At 29.6% G+C, this 21,005-nt stretch overlaps 2 protein-coding genes across 2 annotated transcripts; both read right to left on the bottom strand.

The window, feature by feature from the left end:
- Nucleotides 1-5,409: 5,409 nt before the first annotated feature.
- On the bottom strand, nt 5,410-10,843 carry LOC123302417. The gene is made up of 4 exons (XM_044885345.1): nt 10,735-10,843; nt 8,497-8,562; nt 7,663-7,740; nt 5,410-5,559 (listed from the first exon to the last, which is right to left on the bottom strand). Exons 1-4 carry the CDS (start codon nt 10,789-10,791, stop codon nt 5,425-5,427), a joined length of 336 nt encoding a protein of 111 aa, XP_044741280.1. The 5' UTR covers nt 10,792-10,843; the 3' UTR covers nt 5,410-5,424.
- Nucleotides 10,844-14,660: 3,817 nt separating this feature from the next.
- On the bottom strand, nt 14,661-20,638 carry LOC123302955 (fatty acyl-CoA reductase 1-like). Its single transcript, XM_044886049.1, has 9 exons — nt 20,351-20,638; nt 19,995-20,243; nt 19,127-19,278; nt 18,948-19,057; nt 18,616-18,826; nt 17,326-17,553; nt 16,309-16,447; nt 16,109-16,236; nt 14,661-14,810 (listed from the first exon to the last, which is right to left on the bottom strand). Exons 1-9 carry the CDS (start codon nt 20,636-20,638, stop codon nt 14,708-14,710), a joined length of 1,608 nt encoding a protein of 535 aa, XP_044741984.1. The 3' UTR covers nt 14,661-14,707.
- Nucleotides 20,639-21,005: the final 367 nt, after the last annotated feature.

Genomic DNA, 21,005 nt, shown 5'->3' on the forward strand with positions numbered 1-21,005 from the left:
TACATAATTCCAAGAAATTGTCGTCTGTTGTATTAGAATTATCCCATGGGATTAATTCGTTTGGTTGATCAGGCTCTAGTTGTTCAACATTGGGTTGATCTGGTTGCCATGGGAAATCTTCTGGTTCTTGTTGTTCCACATTTGGATATTCATGAGGGATATTCTGTGGTCTTGACGCTTTATTATAATAAAATTTTAACGTGTCTTCAATCACATTTGGCTTCGAAGTTATATTATGTACACGAAATCCACGTTGATTCATATAAAAATTATTGTAAGTTTTCTTCAAATAACCATTATTGCTTACAGCACCCACGTATAAAGATCTATTAAAAAAATAATGTATATACATGTTAGAAAATAATATGAGGGTTTACTTATTTAGATTTCCGATCTCTGGAGTGATACATTATTTAAATATTAAACCGAAATACTGTGAGGTCTTCAAAAACGATACTATTATAGATAAAAATAAACTTAATTCATTAAAATCAAACGATTATTTAACGTTTGGTATTCCTAAAAGTTTCATGACTACAAACCCCGATTCCATGTTACTACATGTTGACATTGGTATAAAATATAAATTAATAGATGGATAAAAGACGAATTGTTGTGAATGAGCTACATAAACCAGCTCGACGTAATTATCTAAGAAGGCGTGTAATCATTAAGGGACTCAATGATTTATTTCAAGCTGATTTGGTAGAAATGATCCCGTATGCAAGACAAAATACCAACTTTAAGTATATTTTGGTGGTCATCGATTGCTTCTCCAAATATAGCTGGGCTATTCCACTAAAGTCCAAGAGTGCGGTGGATGTCACTAATGCCATGGAACAAATTATAAAAGATCGTACACCGAAAAACCTGCAAACTGATAATGGTACTGAATTTTACAATGAAAAATTTAAGATATTGATGAAAGAGTACAACATAAACCATTATTCTGTGTATTCAACTAAAAAGGCGTGTATTGTGGAAAGATTTATACGCACACTGAAATCGATGATGTACAAACATTTCAGTTTGTATGGTAATTATAAATGGATAAAAGTATTACCGGAATTGATTAACGTAGTTCCAGCATGGTATTTGCAGTTTCTATGTTAAAGCAATGGTACAATTTTTTTTTCGACAGAATTTAACGAAAAATTAAATTTAAGAATTTAATAATGCTTACTATTAATTCCCAAAGTTTCAGAAATTTTGACCGTTTAAAATGGGAAATAATTATGCCAACGTCCCAATTTCGATCAATTTATGTCAAAATTAATATCTCGAAACTGAAAATTAATTTCTAAATTTTTTTTTTAGAATATTATTGTATAAACATTTTTTTCTACTTTTTCTTCAATATATAATAATATCATAAAAAATAGTTGGAGAGACCGGACATTTTACATGCTTTAAATGGGACATGACCCTCAAAATCGCGAACTTTGTCTTTAAATATCTCGCGATCTAAACGGTCAAAAATTATGAAATTTTAGGAATTCATAAATAAAGCTATTATAAACCCGAGAAAAAAAATTCGGCCAAATCTGTCGAAAAGTGATTTCATGCTGGTACTACCTTAAACAGTACAATAATTCATACCATTGGACAATCAGGATGAAACCATCGCAAGTCAATCAACAAAATGAAAAACGGGTATTAAATGATTCCTACAATCATATTAAGATGAAACTTACAAATCCAAGAACATATTTATTGAAGGATTACAACAACGATGATATAAAGCGTGGTTTCTATGCTGAAGAATTACAAAAAGTTCACGATCTAAACATTTATTTAGTGGAAAAGGTCTTAGCTAAACGTGGATCTGACGTTAAAGTCAGGTGGTTAGGTTGATTCATCACATGATTCATATATTGACAAAAAAAGTCTTATTTCATAGTGGACCGTTTTTATGAACATACTTGTGGTTTATAAAAAAAATAAAAAATATCACATTGTAAAAATATTATTTTTATTGTAAGTTTCTTATCTTATCATATAAAAAAAAAAATAAATAAATAAATAAATAAATAAAAATAAAAAACAGTGTTGTATTATAAATATTTAAAAATAAAAATACATAGATTTTATAAAATGATTTTAGAACACCTTTTTTATATGATTACCACCACTCCAAAAATCCCCCCACAGAAATTATTATCTAATCTCAAAACACGTGTAAAATTATTTTAAGACCAATGGCGAATCAAACAAGTTTGAACTTGTAACAGGATGATGACATCATATTGGAAACAAAAAAACATTCGAAAAAAAAAATAAACAACTTTTGCTTGAAATATTTTTTTATAAACGTCACTGTTTACCCGCCTGGGTGGAAATTAAGTTAGGAACATATAGTATATGTATACACGTATTGTATTTGTGTGTAAGAGGAGTGGCTATCTTAACTTACATGACATAAAAAAATAAACGATTGCGTAATTAACATTTTGTATACATGGTATTTCAACAATTAACCCAGTCAATTGTTTTTTTTCACTTTTTTTTATCCTGAATACGCTATAAAAATTTCATCTTGATATCTCTTTTCGATTTTGATCTACCGTGTTGGCAGACAGACGGGCAGACAACCGCAAATGGAATAATTAGGTGATTTTATGAACACCTATTCGCACCGTGCGTGAGTTTTTTTGGAGGCGTTTCCATGGTAACGATACACTACTTTAATTATAGAATTGTATGGATGCATATATAATTGTATGGATTGCATTTATCATTTACATTGAAAATTTAATATTATTGTCTCACAAATTTAAATAAATAATTATGATAATTTACATTTGAAAAATAATATTTGTGCAATTTGATTTCTTATTTTCACAATTCTTAATGCATTAAGTTTAATTAATTAGTGTTTTTCAATAATTTTAATTTGACATTTTCTATAACATTAACATGTAAAGAACTGCAAATTAGTAATAACAGCCTCCTTTAACGCCAAAAGTTTTCACTGGAAGCGCTAGCATCGATTTTATTGTCCCTACCATAACTACGCACACAACGAATACCAAAAATTTGTTCATAGCATCAATATTTTTAAGTGTTACAAATTTGGGTTTTAACTTAGTAACCTTGATATTTATTACATATATACAGAGTATAAAACTCGGAAAGGAGTGAAAACCCGATTTGTAGCAAAAAAAAAGACAGAAAAAGCATTTTAATAAAAAAAAATTAGAAAGTATTAGGTTGTAGCATTAAACATTCCTCCTTTTGCTACGGGGTTAAAAATTAAAAACTTATTGTTTCAACAACGCACAATAGATGTATCTAAAATTGTAATATAGTTACGAGAATTTGATGTATTCTTGGGCATAATAGTTCACTTTTGGGCTTGGTCAATTTAGTTCACTTACTTGTAGTGAACTAGTTCGTTTGTTCTTTTATACAAAAACTAGCTTGATACCCGCCCCTTTCCTGGATTTAAAAATAAAGACAGGTAAAGACCACCTCGTTATAGGCTTCACCTCCCTTACTCTCATTTATCACTCCATAACAATCGAAATAGGGGTAAGGATCGTTTTACTGAGGTAAAATAAATGTATAGTTTTCAATTTTTTAGTGTAAAATAATCATAATTCATTCAGTGTATCAGAAAAGATGGCCATGAATTCGTATTTCACTTACCGCTTTTACAGAAGCCTTTAATGTATGGCTGAATATGTGACTCATAGATGACGCAGTAAAATGTCAGATTTTTAATTTGTTTATTAAAATATGTCTTTATAAATTGTAGCTCATGTTTTATTCTTATGTATGAGCTATAATATTTTTGAGTTTTATTCAAAAGCGTAACAAACAAAGAACAACGTTACTTTCACATTTATAATATAACAAGTGAAAACAAACAATTGACTGAGTTAATTGTTGAAATACCATGTATAGATAGTGTTGATGCGCAATCGTTTGTTTTTTTGACGTCACGTAAATAACAAAAGATATTCACTTTTAAATAGACACACACACAACTGATATTCCTATATTAATACATACTATAAAATTTGCATCTAATTAACGCCCTCGTGGGTAAACAGTGATGTTTACAAAAAATGTTTCAAACAAAAGTTTTTTATTTTTTGATAAGGAACATTTTTTACATTTAAACTTTTGTTCTATCTCTAACGGTTTACAAGATGGGTCCTACGGACCCAAGACCCAATTGACCTATGATGCTTATTTACGAACTTGACCTCACTTTTTACGTCCTGAGTACGCTGGAAAAATTTCAGCTCGATATCTTTTTTCGTTTCTGAGTTATCGTGTCCACAGACGGACGGACGGACGGATAACCGGAAATGGATTAATTAGTTGATTCAATGAACACCTATACCAAAATTTTTTTCGTAGCATCAATATTTTTAAGCGTTACAAACTTGGGACGAAACTTAATATACTATGTATATTTCATATATACATGGTATAAAAAGGGATGTTTAGGTTACACATTTATAAAAAAAATTAGAAAATAGATAATAATTAGGATTAAATTTGTTTTTATATATATATTATACTAAGTCTAAATCAGTTCTGAAAATTTTATTGGGGGTTGCCCTATTATTTAAATAAATGACTTCAAAAATAGGCATAATTAACATTGGTCTTATGGGAAAACGGTAGATGGATAGATAATATGTGGAATCTATGAATCCTCCAAAACTAGTCGGTGGAAATAAAAAAAAACGATTTAAATTACAGTTAAAACCTTAATAAATTATTGAAGACAAAAAAAAAACCCGTTGTGTCCGACTAATTAAAGATGAAAGATGTATGAGCACGGTAGTGGAGACACAAATAAAAAATAAAAATTGTTCGATATTTGGAGTAATTTTCAAAATATCGAAAATTAAAATTTTGTTTAATTACTTAGCTTTCGATATTTCGAAAACCAAGGCAGATATCGAAAAATTGTATTCTTATTTTTCGTCTACATTCATGAAGTTATAACAAAATTCATTATGAAAGTTGAAAATAAGGTACAAATATTTTCAACTACAATATCTAAACTTGCCAATTTGCGCTCGTTCTACAGTAAATAAAAAAACTGTGTTATTTGAAAGTCACTAATGTAGTAAATTATAACAAAATTAAGTCTGTTAGGTTATATTATTCTACGGTCTGTACAAAGAACTGACTAACTAAAGCCGAAATTATCGATGAAATAGTTCGTTCGCAAATTACACAAGCCTGATTTGATGAGTCGGCGTGAAGTCAAAATCAGTGATTTACGTTAGAAAATTGATGATTCAATTTTTTAACCATTATAGTTTAATTAATCGGGATTACAAAATTAAAAGTTGATAAATTATATTTGCAAATATATTTTATTTAATTAGATATAATTATTTGATATATTCTTGAATTTGAATAAAATTAATGATTTTCCATTCTTCTAACTATATAAACTTAGAAGTTTACTTGAACTGGAGAAATTTGTTGGTTCAAGTTTTGGTTTGAATATGATGGATACCCAGAATATCCAATGGGATTGTAAGATGAGATGAGGCCTGGTGATACGTATGATGGCGAAACGTATGGTGACTATAAAAAAATTATTTATTAAAACAGATTTATTAGAATAATTATTATCATAAAAAACAGTAGCTAAGGGTAGTTGAGTAACCCAAAAAGGTATTGCATTATTCTTTAAGGATGTTCCAGCATGGTATTTGCAGTTTCTATGTTAAAGCAATGGTACAATTTTTTTTTCGACAGAATTTAACGAAAAATTAAATTTAAGAATTTAATAATTCTTACTATTAATTCCCAAAGTTTCAGAAATTTTGACCGTTTAAAATGGGAAATAATTATGCCAACGTCCCAATTTCGATCAATTTACGTCAAAATTAATATCTCGAAAGTGAAAATTAATTTCTAATTTTTTTTTTTAGAATTGTATTGTATAAACATTTTTTTCTACTTTTTCTTCAATATATAATAATATCATAAAAAATAGTTGGAGAGACCGGACATTTTACATGCTTTAAATGCTACATGACCCTCAAAATCGCGAACTTTGTCTTTAAATATCTCGCGATCTAAACGGTCAAAAATTATGAAATTTTAGGAATTCATAAATAAAGCTATTATAAACCCGAGAAAAAAAATTCGGCCAAATCTGTCGAAAAGTGATTTCATGCTGGTACTACCTTAAGAATATTTTTCGTTTTTTTGTGATTGGTAGCCATAGATATATAACATGTAGATAGAGGATCTATATGTCGTAAAATAAAAATGGCGTAAAACAGGCTCTCAGTGTGAGTGGCTGGGAACTAATAAAAACCATTCAACGCATATGTTATATGTTCTAGTCAGTCATTTGGTGGCGCTACTATATATCTCAAATATATCACAAATTTAATTTCAAATTCCCACCAATTTTAATACATGGGATCGTCTATCTAAAAATTAATGGCGTAAAACAGCGCCTCAGTGTGAGTGGCTGGGAACTAAAGAAAACCATTCAACGCATATGTTATATGTTCTAGTCAGTCATTTGGTGGTGCTAGTATATATCTCAAACATATCACAAATTCAACTTCAAATTCAGACCAATTTCAATACATGGGATCCTCTATCTAAATGTTATATATATCTATGTTGGTAGCAAATACACTGTCACCAATCTAACTAAGTTTCTTATGTTAAGGACGTTCATGCGTCAGCGATATTAGTAGAGAAATTAAAAACAATATGATAAAGCGATAGTTTAAATGATTTTCTATGATTTAAAACAGGAAAAATATCCTGTTATCGAATTAATTTCATTAAATTTTAAGTTTAAAAAGTGACTAAAAGTAAGGTTTAACATGAGACTAAATGGAAAATATAAATCATTATTTTTCAAAAATTATATCCATATCCATACTTGAAACTTTTACCAGTTAACTATTATTTAATCTTTTAATAGAATTTCAAAAAAAAATTCTATTTTCTACTAATTTAAAATTCTTTAAAATTTACATACTGTTTCCCTATGAACGCACATAGCAAAACAGGTAAACGCATGAACGTCCTTAAATACTATCTGCATACGAATTTTCATCAAAATCGTTAGAGCAGATCCCGATACATATAAGGCACAATCTTAATATTTACTACCGGCTCTATGTACCCTCGTTACGGCCCTGATTTTATCACATTCTCTCATTTACTTCATAATGATACCAATGGTCTTTTATATTTGGATATGGCTTATCAAAATAATCTTCTTGGGATTTGATTAAAGAAGATTACAAAACTTCATTTAAAATATAAATGAAGTTTAAAATATAATAATAATAATGGGGTTTAACCTCCGTTTTTTCAGATATCAGATATCCATCTATAGCAGAGGCCACCCCCAGCATTATTTTTATTCTTTATTTTGTTTTAAACTACAGCCATTTATACAGTTAACTTTTTGATGTGGGTGGATTTGGCTACTTCGTTCTTGTCTAGGTGACGATAGTGTGATCAATTTATCGCCTCATTATTGATTAGACTGCCGCTGCCTGGATTATAACCCATAACCTCCCAGTCAGTAGACAAACGAGTAAAGTTGATTGCGCTTTAGTTCGTACGACCACTGAGCCACATGAAGTTTAAAATATAAAAGTCTTAATAATTTTGAGGGAGGATCGAATATTTTTAAAGTCTATTTACCGATAAAACTGCAGGATATCCTAAGCTGCTTACAGTATTCACGCTGTTAATGAAATTTGGATATCCAATTAATGAACTCTGAAAATGAAATAAAAAATTGAACTCAGTTTGCGGTTTCATTTTGTTTATGCACATGTATAAGTAGTAAGGGGGCAGCATATTTTTACTACTACTTCTGTGGTATATATGTGCCTTTCACAATATTCTCTTAATGAAATTTTAAGTGTTGTACAAAATTGTTTTAAATAACAAGTGAAAACAATCAATTGACTGAGTTAATTGTTGAAATACCATGCATAGTCAGTGTTGATTTCTTTATCACATAACACATACAAACATGTGACACATACATAACTGATAATCAAGTATAAGTAAATATTATAAAATTTCCGCCTAATTGGCGCCCTCACGGGTAAAAAGTGATGTTTACGAAAAAATGTTTGAAACAAAAGTTGTTTAATTTTTGATAAGGAACATTTTTTACATTTAAACTTTTGTTCTATCTCTAACGGTTTACAAGATGGGTCCTACGGACCCAAGACCCAATTGACCTATGATGCTCATTTACGAACTTGACCTCACTTTTTACGTTCTGAGTACGCTGTAAAAATTTCAGCTCGATATCTTTTTTCGTTTTTGAGTTATCGTGTTCACAGACGGACGGACGGATGAACGGACAACCGGAAATGGACTAATTAGGTGATTTTATGAACACCAATGACAAAAGTTTTTTCCTAGCATCATTATTTTTAAGCGTTAAAAACTTGGGACTAAACTTAATATACTATGTATATTTCATATATACATGGTATAAAAATATAGTTTTGTTTTTACCTGATAATAAGGTGAAACTAATGAATTTTGTAAACCGCTGTCTCGTAAGTAAGTTACTGGTTGAGCCTGCAATAAAAATATTAAAATTACATTATTTATTATTATTATATAATGCGTTACAATTATTTTCTGTGATGTTCGAAAAATACTTTAGGGGAGTGCTTGAGTATAAAGTGTTTTAATTTGTCCTTTTTTATGAGGATTTTACACGCAGGGTCCCATCTAGCTATTTAGCCGCTCTGGGCAAAAATAATATTTGTCGTCCTTTACATTTATACTATATACAGGGTGGTTTTTTGAAATTTGCCATATGCTTGAAACTGGATAAATAAATTTAATCGAAGAAAATGCTTCAAACGAAAAATATTAGTTTCAAAGGGACACATCTTATGCCGGCATCGAATTCGATCTAAGTTTTCAGGTTAAATTTAAAACCCCACTCTGATTCATAACTGACAAACATTAGATGAATGCTTTAAATAAGAAAATGGTTCTTTATCAATATTTCCTGTTTGAAACATTTTTTTGTAAACCAAATAGTTTAGACAGTAATTGATAGCAAAAATTTAGCTTTTTGTGCTCTTGTTCATTCAATTTGAAAAAGAATGGTTTTTATAGAAAAACAAACCTCGCTTCTTTGATTTATTGGAAAATTTTTTTTGAAGAGTGCCTAGATTTCGCAGAAACAATTGTACGAAATAACAATTTTGATACGAAAAAACAATTTTGGGTTAAACTTTTCAGTCCGTTTTTGCTTAAACTGTAGGGCTTGCGAAAAAATGTTTCGATCAAAAAATGTTACTTTTATCAATAACAACTTTCTAATTTAAAGTGTTCATCTATCGATTACCAATTATGGAGTAGAGCAAGCTTGGAAACCTAGGTCAAGTTTAATGTCTGCGTAAGATGTGCGCCTACACACCCAGCATTTTTCGCTTGAAGCATTTTTATCGATAGAAGTTATTTTTGTGTATTCGTTTTGTGTGTAGTCATGGTAGAGACAATAAATTAGATGCCAGCGCTTCCAGTGAAAAATTTTGGCGCTAAAGGACGCTGTTATAACTAATTTGCAATTCTTTACATGTTAATAGATAGAAATGTTAAATTAAAATGATTGAAAAACACTAATTAATTAAACTTAATGCATTAAAAATTGTGAAAATAAGAAATCAAATTGCACAAATATTATTTTTCAAATGTAAATTATCATAATTGTTTATTTAAATTTGTGAGACAATAATATTAAATTTTAAATGTAAGTCATAAATGCAATCCAAACAATTATATATGCATCCATACAATTCTATAATTAAAGTAGTATCGTTACCATGGAAACGCCTCCAAAAAAACTCACACACGATGCGAATACAGGATGTATGTATAATATGTAGTTTCGCTTAAATACAATACGTTCTAAGCCCCGGGCGATTGCTAAATATAAGTCTGTGTGAAAGAGATCTATTGCCAAGTTTGAAATTCTAAATAATATTTGAATATTTCGTTTAGCAATAGGGAAAAAATTTGAATCTACGATTTTAACATGTGAAAACAAACAATTGAGAAAGTTAATTGTTGAAATATCATCCATAGACTCTGTCACATTACATATACATATTTGTCACACACATGTAACTGATATTCCCATATAATAATACAATTTGCGCATAATATGCGCTCTCGCAGGTAAACAGTGATGTTTACAAAAAAATGTTTCAAACAAAAGTTGTTTAATTTTTTATAAGGAACATTTTTTACATTAACTAAGTTAGTATAAATAATAAACTTTAGTTCTATCTCTTACGGTTTACAAGATGGGTCCTACGGATCCAAGACCCAATTGACCTATGTTGCTCATTTACGAACTCGACCTCACTTTTTACATCCTCAGCACGCTATCAAATTTTCAATTTGATATCTCTTTTGGTTTTTGAGTAATCGTGATGACAGACGGACAGACAGACGACAGACAGACAGACAACCGGAAATGGACTAATTAGGTGATTTTATGAACACCTATATATAATATTTTTAAGCGTTACAAACTTGGGACTAAACTTAATATACCTTGGTATATTTCATATACTTACATGGTATAAAAATTTATTAAAGCGATATTTTAATTTTATGAAATTATTTAAAACACTATTTATGTTTGAATGTAGGTAGGTAAATCTTATAATTAAATATTTTGCAATGTTTGCAAAAAAAAAAAAAAAAAACAATTAAGTTTCTTCTTACCAAAGCGAAAACATTCAAGCTGGCTACCAAGAAAACAATGACTGATTTGAATGCCATTTTTTGAATAAAGAAATTTTTGGTTTTTATTACACGAATTGATGTAAATTTAATTTAGTATAATTTTGAACAAAATTTTCTTCTTTTTATACCAAAAATGTACGTGATATTTCTGCAAAAATAAGTGTCTTTTTCGTGATATTATACCAAAATATATTCAAATAGTATATGATATGGTTTAAGAAAAATTAATCTTATATATACGGAGAGCCAGTGACCAATTTAAGGTTGTCATTTCAAAAGTCACGAAACTTTTCATAAGAAAACCTCAATACCTGCAGATACTGAAAAGCCACTTCTGGCAGCTCAGTGTGGCCGGGTTGAAATACCCTAATTTTTTAAAGAGGGTAAGAAATAAGGCTCATTTTTGTTAAAGTATTGTATATATCCAGCTTATATATATTTTACTCCGCACATGTATTTTCACTGACCATAGGTTTCCAAAAATTTTCGTAAACAACTACTGAAATGTTGAATCGTATACAACAATGAAAAAATATGCGCTCTCACTCTAACTTATAGGTTTCCATATACATTGCTCTCACTCGCACGGACACGTTTTTCGCTCTGGCAGACTTGCATTGGTGATGGAATTTCGTTCTGGCATTAAATATTATGAATTATTAATATATTTTCTTTATTCTGTTAAAATTTCAAGACTGATGAAATGACAACATTGGATTTTTTTTAAATAAATATTTAGAGCGTTCTGTCAACAATTAGGAGGGATGTAAATGTTCTGGCAAAAATTGTATGAAGTGAAAATATTGTCGAAAGTAAATTTCCTAAAATTTTATGACTTATACTTTAACAAAAATGAGCCTTATTTCTTACCCTCTTTAAAAAATTAGGGTATTTCAACCCGGCCACACTAAGCTGCCAGAAGTGGCTTTTCAGTATCTGTAGGTATTGAGGTTTTTTTTTTATGAAAAGTTTCGTGATTTTTGAAATTACAACCTTAAATTGGTCACTGGCTCTTGGTCTAATAGTATCATGTATTATCAGCCTTCTTTTGTGTTTACAGTTCAAAATAGATACTTAAGTATGTAAATGATTTACAAAATGTTATTGTATTTGTAGTCGCCCTTTGTAGTCGGTATGCTTAGGGTAGCGGATTCGATTCCCGCCGTCGCAACAAAATTAATTTATTGTACCTCCTTCATGTTATATGCATGCAGGAGGTGCATTCAGTCTCTGAAATTGAGGAGCTGATAAATGAAATTATCAGCGGAAAGGTGGTAAAACACATATATGGTATCACAATGGGCTCTATAGCCTAAGTATGTCCTTCGTGGACACCCATATAACCTAACCTAACCTAACCTATCATATATTATCAAACATTAGAAAAAGTTAGAGATATAATAGCTAACATAGTTAATTGTTTGAAAATTCTGGGCTATACTAAAATTTATTGAGATACTCGAAATAAAAAAACACGGTATTCTTTGTTTTATTTTATTTTATTTTATTTTATTTTTTTAAATCTATCGATAACTATCGGCATTTAATTTGATATAATTCGGCAAAATCCGTCATTGAGCAATCTTAATTTTCGCATGAAAAATATTTGCAGGATCTCGTTTCAAACATTCTCCTGAACGTAAAAGTGCAGGATGCCGGTGGGTAACCCGGAAGGATATTGTTTAAAGTAATTTTTTTTAAACAAATAGGTAATATTGACTGAATCGCTTCGAAAACGCTTCTTAGACATTTTTCTCTAAACCCTCCAGTTTTCGAGTAAAAAATTGGTACAATTTGAAAAAAAAAAAACGGAATTTTATGCTTTTCATCTGTCAAAAAGTGTATGAAAAAATCAGATTTTTAATATGTATTTAATTTGTATTTGTAGTGTAAAGCTTACTCAACAACATCAAGCAAAATTTTGTTAATTGGTAATAGAGAGCGCGAAAAACCACCAAACAGTAACGATTTTCTATAAATGCTAGAAAGATGGGATTTTCACCATACGACTCGAAATGAAGTCAAATTTAAAAAATTTGAAAAATTTCTTTTTCCACAACACCACCCCCCCCCCCTAAAAAATCGCAACAACCGTTTTTCAAACTTTTCAATTTGACTTTATTTCAAGTCGATCGGTGAAAATCCCATTTTTCTAGCATATATAGAACAGAAAATCGTTATTGTTCGGTGGTTTTTCATGCGCTCTTTTAACAGTTCTTAACAATTAACAATCAAGCACTTAAAATGCAATTAGGCCAAAAATTTTTGCTTGATGCTGTTGAGTAAGCTTTACGCTACGAATAAAAATTAAATACATATGAAAAATCTGATTTTTTCATACACTTATCTTTTTGGGGGATAAAAATCTTAAAAATCAAGTTGTTTCAAAATTTTCCTATTTTTACTTGAATACAGGAGGGCTTAGAGAAAAAGTCTTAGAACATTTTTTGTTAATTTTGATCCTAATTATATAATAAAATAGCGATTGGGTTAATATTACTTATTTGTTTTAAAAAAAAAAATTATGTTAAACAGTATCCTACCGGGTTACCCACCGGTAACCTGCACTTTTACATTCAGGAGCATGTTTTAAACCGGACCTGCAAAAATTCTTCATGCGAAAATTAAGCTTGCCCAATGACGGATTTTGTCGGGATTAATATCCTTGATAATTTTGGGATCTACCAGTAGCGCAATTCACAAACATTCGCGATAATTACCACAAAAATGAGTTCCGTATACTTAGCAGATAAAATTGTTATTTTTCGCTCAAACTATTTCCATTCATTTGGGAATCGTTTGGGAGGATTTGGGAATATAATTTTAGAATTTGGGAATTATTAGTTTTCCTGTAATTAATGATTCTTTTTTCAGCGTCTAGTTAGCAGATAGGAAATTAAATCCACTTAATTTTTATGTTATTCGAAAGGAAATCATTTGGGAATTACGATAAACACGGTTTCAGAGTTTGGGAATGTATAATTAATTAATTACACTTATTTTTTAGTTGATTTAGAGGTTATGTTAATTAACCGTATACCTGAACCATGAAGGTTATAAGAAGGAGAACGATCGCTATAGAAAATATTGTCCCCGAAATATGGATAAAATAAGTGAGGCGCTGCGACCGCTAAGTAGTATCAATAAAAGTGGGCTGTTGTGGGCTGTTGTGCGCTAATTTGAAATGATATATCAATTTGTACATTATGCAACTAACTTCATCTACTTGTACTCATAAACAGCTAACTTCGCAGATACTACTTCTTGATGACAGCGCGGCTGGTGGCTGAAAAATGAACTATAAATTCTACAAATTTTCAGGGACAGACGCGCGATTTAACACGTAGACGCGCGCTTTAACACGTAGCGATCGTTCTCCTTCTTTATAACCTTCATGACCTGAACCATTAATTGTTATATAGCAGTATGGCGCCAATACTCAAATATTACTGAAAAATTTATTTTTTAATTTATGTAAATGTTAAGTTTTATTTTGCCTTAAAACTATTCTTATTCAATTCCGAAACCGTTTGGGAAGATTTAGGAATATAATTTTATTATTTAGGACTGATTAGTTTTCATGTAATTAATAAGTTTTTCATGGCGTGTACTTAGAAGGTAAAAAATTAAATTTTCACCATTTTTACGTTATTTGATAATAATTTACATGGAGACATTTACATGGAAATCAAAGTGGAAAATGTCGAAATGCAAAATAATTTATACCGGAAGTAATTATTTTGGAATTGAAATCAATTTTATTAAATACGTGTACAATATAAATCTTTTAAATTTATAATATATTTATAACAATTTGTGTTAATTATATACAAAAGACTAACAGCTACTCGTCCGCTTCGCTCGACAACTACCACAATACACCACCACAAAAAATTATTTAACGTTATACCAGAACCATGCCCACTTCTCGCATAAAAATTGAATTCTTTATCTAAATATAACGTTTATTCATAAATTTTCCAACATAACGATTTAAGACGAAAAGAGAACCAATAATTAAAAGAATAATTACAGCAACATGCAGATAGTATTTTCTGTAAGTAAAGAACAAGTTGTTAATTTTTTATTATGTGTGTATCAACAAAGGACCCCGTACAATGGAGAATCGAGAAATCGAGAAAAACTATAGGTAAACTATAGGTAGATAAACAAGTTTCAAATTTTTGAAGTGAAAAAATCTTTTGGCACGTTGAGCACTTTTTATGTGAATAAAAATCATGGAACTCGTGTCATCGTCACCAAATCGTCATCGTTACCTTCACCATACCACATTGAAAACAACGATTCTCGTCCAATCAGTGAAGTTAAGCAACAATGAGTACACTTAGTTCTAAGATGAGTGACCGCTTGAAAACACTATGTGTTGTTGCTTTTTATTGTTATTTATAATAGTTTATTATACATACGTTAATAATACCAATTTGCAAATTATGAAATTTTAATTAGATATCTAAACTATAGTTAATTTGAAAATTAAAAAAAAAAAAAACACACAGTTCTTCCAAAGTTTTAAATTTCACTTCTGTCAACAGTCCCCATGACAAAGTATCTTTTTTTTACTTTATGGTCATAGAGACTTTTGCTCTATACACTTCAAGAACTAACATTTTCAATTTTTCAAAAAGTATATAAAACAGACGAAATATGTGGGGTCCTTTTACATTTTATACTCATTCACAATCTTTACATGACATAGTGACTTAAATCAAGACCATAATGATTCAACTATTGTACAAAAAATATTTCCTATGTAAGTAAATTCTGGAAAACTGGCATAGCTATTATACAACCATTAGTAAGCCAAATTTCAATACACTTAGATAGTTAATTTTCGAGTTAACATGTGAGTATTGCTTAATTTGCTAAATTTATAGAGGTAATTCTATTTTCCTTTGGTAATAGAGGAACCAACAATTACTCTTAGAAGTGATTGTTGGCAGGAACCAATCATTAAAATACAATGGCCGTGATCATAAAATACTACGATCATATAGCTCGCCTTTTAAAGTGAACGCCGCGGCCGTCACTCCAAGTGTATTTTCTGAGCATAGTCAATGCGTCATGGAAGAATTGCATATGGTAGACTTAAACAGAGCGTTCTGTTATTAACTGTAGAAAGTGACACCTACTAATTTATTGAATTTGATAGGTTTGTGAATTCATAAATCTTTCTATTTTTTCAATAGCCACAATTTCCGAATCAGGGCTCATATCGAAATTTGGTAAATAACTTTTTTGTTCGTCTTTATGAGATTATTCTGTAGGCTGACGGTCTGCAGTTAATAACAAAACACTCTATATACAAGTACATCAAAATAATGTATTATCTTACATTTTAAAATTAAACATTCGTTTATTAAATGTTTCTTTTGAAAAGTTCTTATCTTTTAACAGATACCGTATTGTGCCATCTCTTTTCCTTTCAAATCGTTCAGAAACTGTTAATCCAGAGTAATCTACCTGTAAATTTAGCATAAAATTGATTCAATTATATTTTAAATTATCTGTTGTGATTTTATAAATTATGCTCACCGAGAACTTATCAATATCCTCTGGTTTCAATATTGCATGTAAAGATTTAAAATTATCATTTTTGAATGTCCATTCATTTAATGCGAACGGTGCAAGCTTCATATTTGAATAAAATACTCGTCGATATAATTTAAATAAACTAAAATAATGTTTACTTTTGAAAATTAAAAAACTTTGAATTGTTTATTTAAAATGATATGCTAATAATATTTCTCGGTTTTGAAAGTTTGTTTTGTTTTCAAGAACAGAACTTAAGGTGGAATTTGTTTAATAGGAATATCACAGTCGTATTTTTATTAATTGCGTTAACGTTGTCTACAGTATGTTCCAGAACTTCTCTGCCACTATCTGATGACGTGTTTCTTTCAACACTATAGTTAGCTACAGAAAAATGTTATTTCATGTAAAATTTGTTCAAGATGAAGGTGAGCGCACCTCATAGGCATCACTTGGATTGGGTTTTGACTTTGAAGTTACAGGTAAGAAAAAGAAACTTTAAATTAGAAATGTGTTTCTAATAAAAACACGAATATTGTTGGTTTGAATGATTTTTCGCTGTATTAATAGATTCCACAGAAGGTGAATGTCATAATCTACTTAAACAATTAAATTTTGATTCCAAATTTTAAATTTTGAGTTCTATTTCCAATTGTTTAAGAGCACCCCAAAAACCCTATATCACGAACAAACTGAGCTAAAAATTCCAAAACATTTTGTTGTATAGTTAAATTTTTACATTCAATTCGGTAAAAATATTTAAAGAAAAAAAGTTAGTTTATTACCTGATGAACACCTTTCTAATTTAAAGTTTTCTTCTATCATTTAACTTTAACGAAATAGAGTAATTCTTTAAATAACTTTCAAGATCATGGTCCTTGGTGAATCATCTATCTATTATGTTTTTTTTTTGAATGTGGCATTCCTACCGGCTTCGCCAAAAAACTTTTTTTTTTACGATTGCAGCAAAGTTATTCATTATTTTTAATTTTTTAATTAAAATATACTTTTTTTACTTACTTTAATCTCTGATTACTTATTTTCAATAAAACATTTAAAAATATTGCAGGAATCAAGTGTAGTGTTACAAAATAAAACCAATATAAATATTTATTTGTCGTTTGAAAACAAAATGGATACCATAATAGTTGATTCGGTGGATTTTTGTTTAATATTTTGACACCAAGATCACACAATACGCTATTATTGAATTTTATAAAATCACTAGTTGATGAGTTAATTACTAAGCTACAAAGATTAAATTATAGTATTAGTAATGTTTCGTTATACAGAGCGTTCTTTTATTGACTGCAGATCGTTGGCCTACAGAACAAGCTCATAAAGAGGAAGGAAAAATTTATTTACCAATTTTGTATCTGAGGCCTAGTTTGCGCAATAATTAACAAAATAAATTAATATAATATTAATAAAAAGTAAATAATAAAATATTGAAGGCAGGTAGGAGGTGGTCCTATATGAAAAACACTCAAAAAATGCATAATATTGTTTTTATTTGTTTAAATAGTTGACTAAATCTCATCATCAGTTTTTGTTTATTGTATGCATATGATATAATATAGTAGCGGGAATGGTTGTATCTATGTACTATGTACCACACTCTACTTATTCTTCTTCTCTTATTATTATTATTATTTCTCAGTTTATGTAATAATACAATACCAGCCTTCAAAATTTTATTGAACTGGGATTCGATAAAGTTATTTATTTTTTATTAATATTATATTAATTTATTTTGTTAATTATCTCGCAAACTAGGCCTCAGATCCAAAATTGGTACATAACTTTTTCCTTCGTCTTTATGAGCTTATTCTGTGGGTCGACGATCTGCAGTCAATAACAGAACGCCCTGTATATGTATAGTTATTTAGTGACTGTTATTTTTTGGCGGTTTGTCGTTCAATCGAAATTTCAAGATTATCAAGTCGAAAAATGGCATTGACTTTATACTTTTATTTTTGCTTTAATCTGGCAAAAGATTCGCTTGGGAAGAAAAGTCACCGGAAACTTTTATTTTTAAATACTTTTACAATGATGTCATTCACATGAGGTGTACCGAGGAGAAAGCGATACCATTTTGTATGGGATCAAGGTATTTAAAAATTTTATACTATAGTATAATACTAAACTTCCTATAACATTTATCCTCAGATAGAAGTCTTAGAACATAAAATTATTCAAAACATAACAAGTTTTGGGATTGATAAAGTTATCCCGTGCATCTCGAATGATTCGCTAACGTACTCAACAATTATTATGACAATCTATAGCATACATGCTCTAAAATATTACCATTTATTGCGATCAGTTTGTTCTAATGCCTTATACCATGCTGATGTTATCATTCCTTTTATTGCTATGTCAACAGGTACCCAATTTACCTTCTTATTACTGTCTATTAAAATTATATGAAGTACGCCAGTCTGAACTCCTGTAATTAGACCCATTGGCCCATTGTAGTTATCAACCCATCCAGGCATTGGTTCCTTATCCGAACCAACCACTAAGGCAAAATATAATTATTTTATTATTAAAAACATCTCCCGAAGCATTTGGAGTAATAAAATCAATTGTCAAAAGTCTATAAAAATGTTAAAAATTAAAATAATAACTTAAAAATTTACCGACTGTAGGGCGAAAAATAACTGTTGGTATGCCATCACAACTTTCAAAGAGAAGTTTTTCAGCAAGATTTTTGGTAAAAGTATACGTGTTCGGATACTTATTTAAAATTCTAAAATTACAAGAATTATTTAAATTCATAAATAATGCTAAATTTGAGTTAACTTGAGAAGTAACATACTTTTGTTCAAGAAAATTGAGCACCGCTTCATCCATATTTTCGGCTGCTTTAATCATAGTTTTCCAATCCGTTGTCTCCTTATAAACTTTTTCTTCGATTGCAACCACGTCTTTATCGATATTACAATAAGTGGTTGACGTATACAGGAAAACCTAATTACAGAAAACAACTTTATAATTCTCGATCAAAAAAGTAATCAGTCATATTATGGAGGGTAGAGGTAAAAAGGACATTTATAAATACGGGTCAAAGTAAAAGTATCTAGCTGAAAACAGAAAATAACGTTCTAAAATTGAGCAGAATGGCGCTTGTGTAGCAGAAAGTGTTTGTTGTGAGCTTCTCTATCCACTCTAACAACTTGCTTAGATGATTATCTTACTCTTATTTCTTTCTTTTAAAATTTACATTTGTGCTATAGCAGCGCCACCAACTTTTTACTTTACGGTGGATACTTAAAAAAAAATAAAAATTCGTGTAATAATAGCTACGTCCAGACGAAGTTAGCTATACTGAGGCGAAAGATAGTAATTGCACCTGATGCATCTTAAAGAAAAAATTGGCTAATCTTGGGCGTTTTCCGAAATATACATCAGTATACTGGCCATTAGTAATGATGTCATGAATTGCCATATTGTGCTGGTGATAAAATTGTGACAAATAACTATTTAGCCGGCCGTGTAAGCATAGATTAGATTGCGTGAAATAATAATAAAAGAATAATTGTAAATTATGTATAAACAACATAAGTATTGCCGTATTAGCCAACACTTCCATTCTTATAAATAGACTTCAGTTAAAATTTGGCACTGACTGAAGTTAAGCCAATTTTACTGAAGGTTCAATATAGGTGTTTATTATAATTGTTTACCTTTAAATTTTGCATTTGTTTAAGTATTTTTAACATTTCTCTAGTTCCTCGTGTATTAATTAAAATAGCATCCTTCAAAGAATCATCAAATCGAACAGATGCTGCCACATGGAATACAATGTTTATTTCATGAATTATAAATTCTAAATCAGAATCAGATAAACCATATTCTAGTTTGCTGATATCTCCTTTAATTACTTTTACTTTTGATAATGATTCCGGATATTCTTCTTTTAATCTGTTAAATAACTAAAAGAAAGTGAAAATACTCTTTATCACAAATCTGTCATTCCTAATAAGCATCAGTATATTTTTCCAGCATCCTTACTATTCGTAGGAATATCATGAAAACTTACAGGTATATTAAACATTTTATTCAATCTTTCTTCATCCGTATAATTTTTCTTCGAACGCAGTAATAAATAAATGCCTTTAATTTTTGGACATGAACGAAGTAATTTTTCAATTAAAACTTTGCCCATAAAACCAGTACCGCCCGTAACCAGAATGTTTTGATCAGCATAAAATTCACTAATTGATGGTACATCCTCTGATAACTGTGATAGAGTTACTTTATCCACAAACACTTTCTTCGTTGGCTTAACGATATTATCGTCAACAATGAAATTATTATTATCAAACATTTTGGAACACCCGCAACCACAGTCATATATATTTATATATACACCTGATAACTTATCAGAATCAGTCCATGTTCTATAATGTCAATGGTTTTTATATGCCAAATAAGCATTCTTATTTGGCTTTGCAAATATTATTATTGTGTTCTTTTTTCATGTCATTGTAGAGTTGTTATTAATAATGTTCCATTTCCTTCGGAAATTCGCTAAGAACATTTAATAAAAGGTCAATTAAAAAAAGACGTCGTGATGATAATTTAGAAATGAATTTATGTATAATTTTTTTTAAAAATGTAAATTAATTAATAAATATATTCAATTAAATGACGAAGATCAAGTATTGTGTGATGTGAATATAAAATCAGAATTA

This window comes from Chrysoperla carnea, chromosome X, assembly GCF_905475395.1.
Source record: "Chrysoperla carnea chromosome X, inChrCarn1.1, whole genome shotgun sequence".
Lineage (NCBI taxonomy): Eukaryota > Metazoa > Arthropoda > Insecta > Neuroptera > Chrysopidae > Chrysoperla > Chrysoperla carnea.

Coding starts and splice junctions, on each gene's coding strand:
- LOC123302417 (XM_044885345.1), bottom strand. CDS start 10,791: ATGGCATTCAAATCAGTCATTGTTTTCTTGGTAGCCAGCTTGAATGTT. Junction 7,741..8,496: donor TAGTTTCACCTTATTATCAG/GTAAAAACAAAA, acceptor TTTCATTTTCAG/AGTTCATTAATTGGATATCC. Junction 5,560..7,662: donor GATATCCTGCAGTTTTATCG/GTAAATAGACTT, acceptor ATTTTTTTATAG/TCACCATACGTTTCGCCATC.
- LOC123302955 (XM_044886049.1), bottom strand. CDS start 20,638: ATGTTTGATAATAATAATTTCATTGTTGACGATAATATCGTTAAGCCA. Junction 19,279..19,994: donor AACAAATGCAAAATTTAAAG/GTAAACAATTAT, acceptor TTCTGTAATTAG/GTTTTCCTGTATACGTCAAC. Junction 16,448..17,325: donor ATAAGTAATCAGAGATTAAA/GTAAGTAAAAAA, acceptor ACATTATTTTAG/TTTATTTAAATTATATCGAC.